At 30.2% G+C, this 2,500-nt stretch overlaps 2 protein-coding genes across 2 annotated transcripts in view; both read right to left on the reverse strand.

The window, feature by feature from the left end:
• LOC144960238 (uncharacterized) overlaps positions 1-2,500 on the reverse strand; it is a 105,905-nt gene that overhangs the window by 12,891 nt on the left and 90,514 nt on the right. The gene's annotated exons all lie outside the window — the stretch shown is intronic.
• The window catches only part of LOC144960710 (uncharacterized), a 62,266-nt gene continuing 60,292 nt past the window's right edge, over positions 527-2,500 (reverse strand). Inside the window, exons 5-6 of the mRNA XM_078894002.1 lie at positions 2,310-2,366; positions 527-633 (exon numbers count right to left, since the gene is read on the reverse strand). Of these exons, the coding sequence (XP_078750128.1) occupies positions 527-633; positions 2,310-2,366 (164 nt within the window). The remainder of the gene's footprint in view (positions 634-2,309; positions 2,367-2,500) is intronic.

Genomic DNA, 2,500 nt, shown 5'->3' on the forward strand with positions numbered 1-2,500 from the left:
ATAATAATAATAATGATAATGATAATATAACAATGATAATAATAATAATAATAATAATAATAATAATAATATTAATAAATAATAATAATTAAATAAATATTAATAATAATATTACTTAATAATAATAATAATAATAATAATAATAATAATAATAATAAAATAATAATAATAATAATAATAATTATAATAATAATAATAATATAGTATCATATATCATAACTATATCATACTTCATATAATACATCATCATCATCATACATCATCATCATCATCATCATCATCATCATCATCATCATCATCATCATCATCATGACTATCATCATCATCTTCATCTTAATCATCATCATCATCATCATCATCTTCTTCATCATCGTCATCACCATTTTCATCATCATTATAATCGTCATCACAAACAACTCACACCACACAATGGCACAAAACATCAATCTTACCGCACTATATAATGTCATAACACAAATGAAAGACGTAAATCCCTTGATCGGTGCCGTGAATTCCGGTGGATGGATTAAATTGTCCACCAGATCCATGATCGATCGTATAGAAGGTCTGCCATTAATTCTTTTGTGTTGTCGTATTTATTGTAGCCGTAGCTAAAGGCTACTGGGGACAGATCTGGAATAAATTATTTGGTATGGGATTAGAGCGATGAGCTGATAGTGATGATATGATGGGATGATGATTGATGATGATGATGATGATGATGATGATGATGATGATGATGATGATGATGATGATGATGATGATGATGATGATGATGATGATGATGATGATGATGATGATGATGATGATAAAGAGATTGTTGGTGATAATTGTATTCATTGTGAAAACCTTTTGATTAATCCACGTTTATATTTTCTTTCATGAATACATGATGTCGGTGTTATTTCTATTTGTTTTATTAAAACAGGATCTGAACACGGAATATAATTGTTTTATTCAAGATGTAGACATTAAAACGGATACTCAATCCAATTGTTTGAACGTTTCCCATTTTACACGTCCCACCTGATTTAAGGTCATCCAGTATTTATTACAATACCATATTTGTCTTATTTTTCTTTTGAGGCTATGTGTTTAGATAAAATAATCACAACATCCGCCCGTCAGGTTGAACATATCAAGAAGTTAAAATGTGTGTATTCTTTAATATTCATAGGCTAATGAATATTCATAGGCTAATGAATGAGAACTAATCACTAAGATAATAAGGAAGAGCCGATTGACGCCAACTTTGTTCCTTCTGTAGTATTTTAATATCTCGTGGTCTAGTGGACGTGATACTCAACTTGTAACCGGCATCTGGAAAATTCTAGAGTCTCGCAGATCGTGGATTAAAATGAAATTCTTGGATCACTCACCTTTTCTCACCATAAGATAATTTATCCTTCAGTGCCATAAGTCTTGGGGAGCCGGATTTTAACCCCATTGTTGCAGCATTAAATGGAAATGAGCAAATACTAGCTACCCGTTGGATAGGACTATACGCACATAGTACATTATGCAGTACGACTACAGAACCAGCTCAATTACCCGTTGTTCAAATTGGTTGGGGGGGGGGGGTAGTTAACATGTCTCCTGGTCAAATGGTTGCTTTTTACCCACACACAAACATACACACACATATTCACATACACACACATACACACCCGCACCCACACACAGATATACACACACTCACACTCACATGCATACATACATACATACATACATACATACATACATACATACATACATACATACATACATACATACATACATACATACATACATACATACATACATACATACATACATACTTACATACATACATACATACATACATACATACATACATACATACATACATACATACATACATACATACATACATACATACATACATACATACATACATACATACATACATACATACATACATACATACATACATACATACATACATACATACATACATACATACATACATACATACATACATACATACATACATACATACATAACATACATACATACATACATACATACACTACATACATACATACATACATACATACATAACATAATACATACATATCATAAACACCCCACCACACCATACCACACACAACACATAATATTATATATATATATATATATATATATATATATAATATATATATTATATATTATATATATATATATATATATATATATATATATATATATATATATATATATATATATATATAAGGATTAGTCAATCCATTGCAAACACATTCAGAAGTTTCCAACTTTGATATTTGACATACCCAGGTATTCTTGGAAGCGAGCTGATTGGTTCTGGAGGTCACCGATGTCTTCGATTACTGAAAATAAAGACATGATTCAACATTAAAACCAATTTCCCATGGACTCTTTAACTACGCCAGTTTTTGACTCGGTCTATCCATTCATGATAATAATATATGCAACAGTCATAGAATATTTCAAATATGGATAC

Source organism: Berghia stephanieae, chromosome 15, assembly GCF_034508935.2.
Source record: "Berghia stephanieae isolate SIO BIC M18660-M18661 chromosome 15, UCSD_Bste_1.3, whole genome shotgun sequence".
NCBI classification, from domain to species: domain Eukaryota; kingdom Metazoa; phylum Mollusca; class Gastropoda; order Nudibranchia; family Aeolidiidae; genus Berghia; species Berghia stephanieae.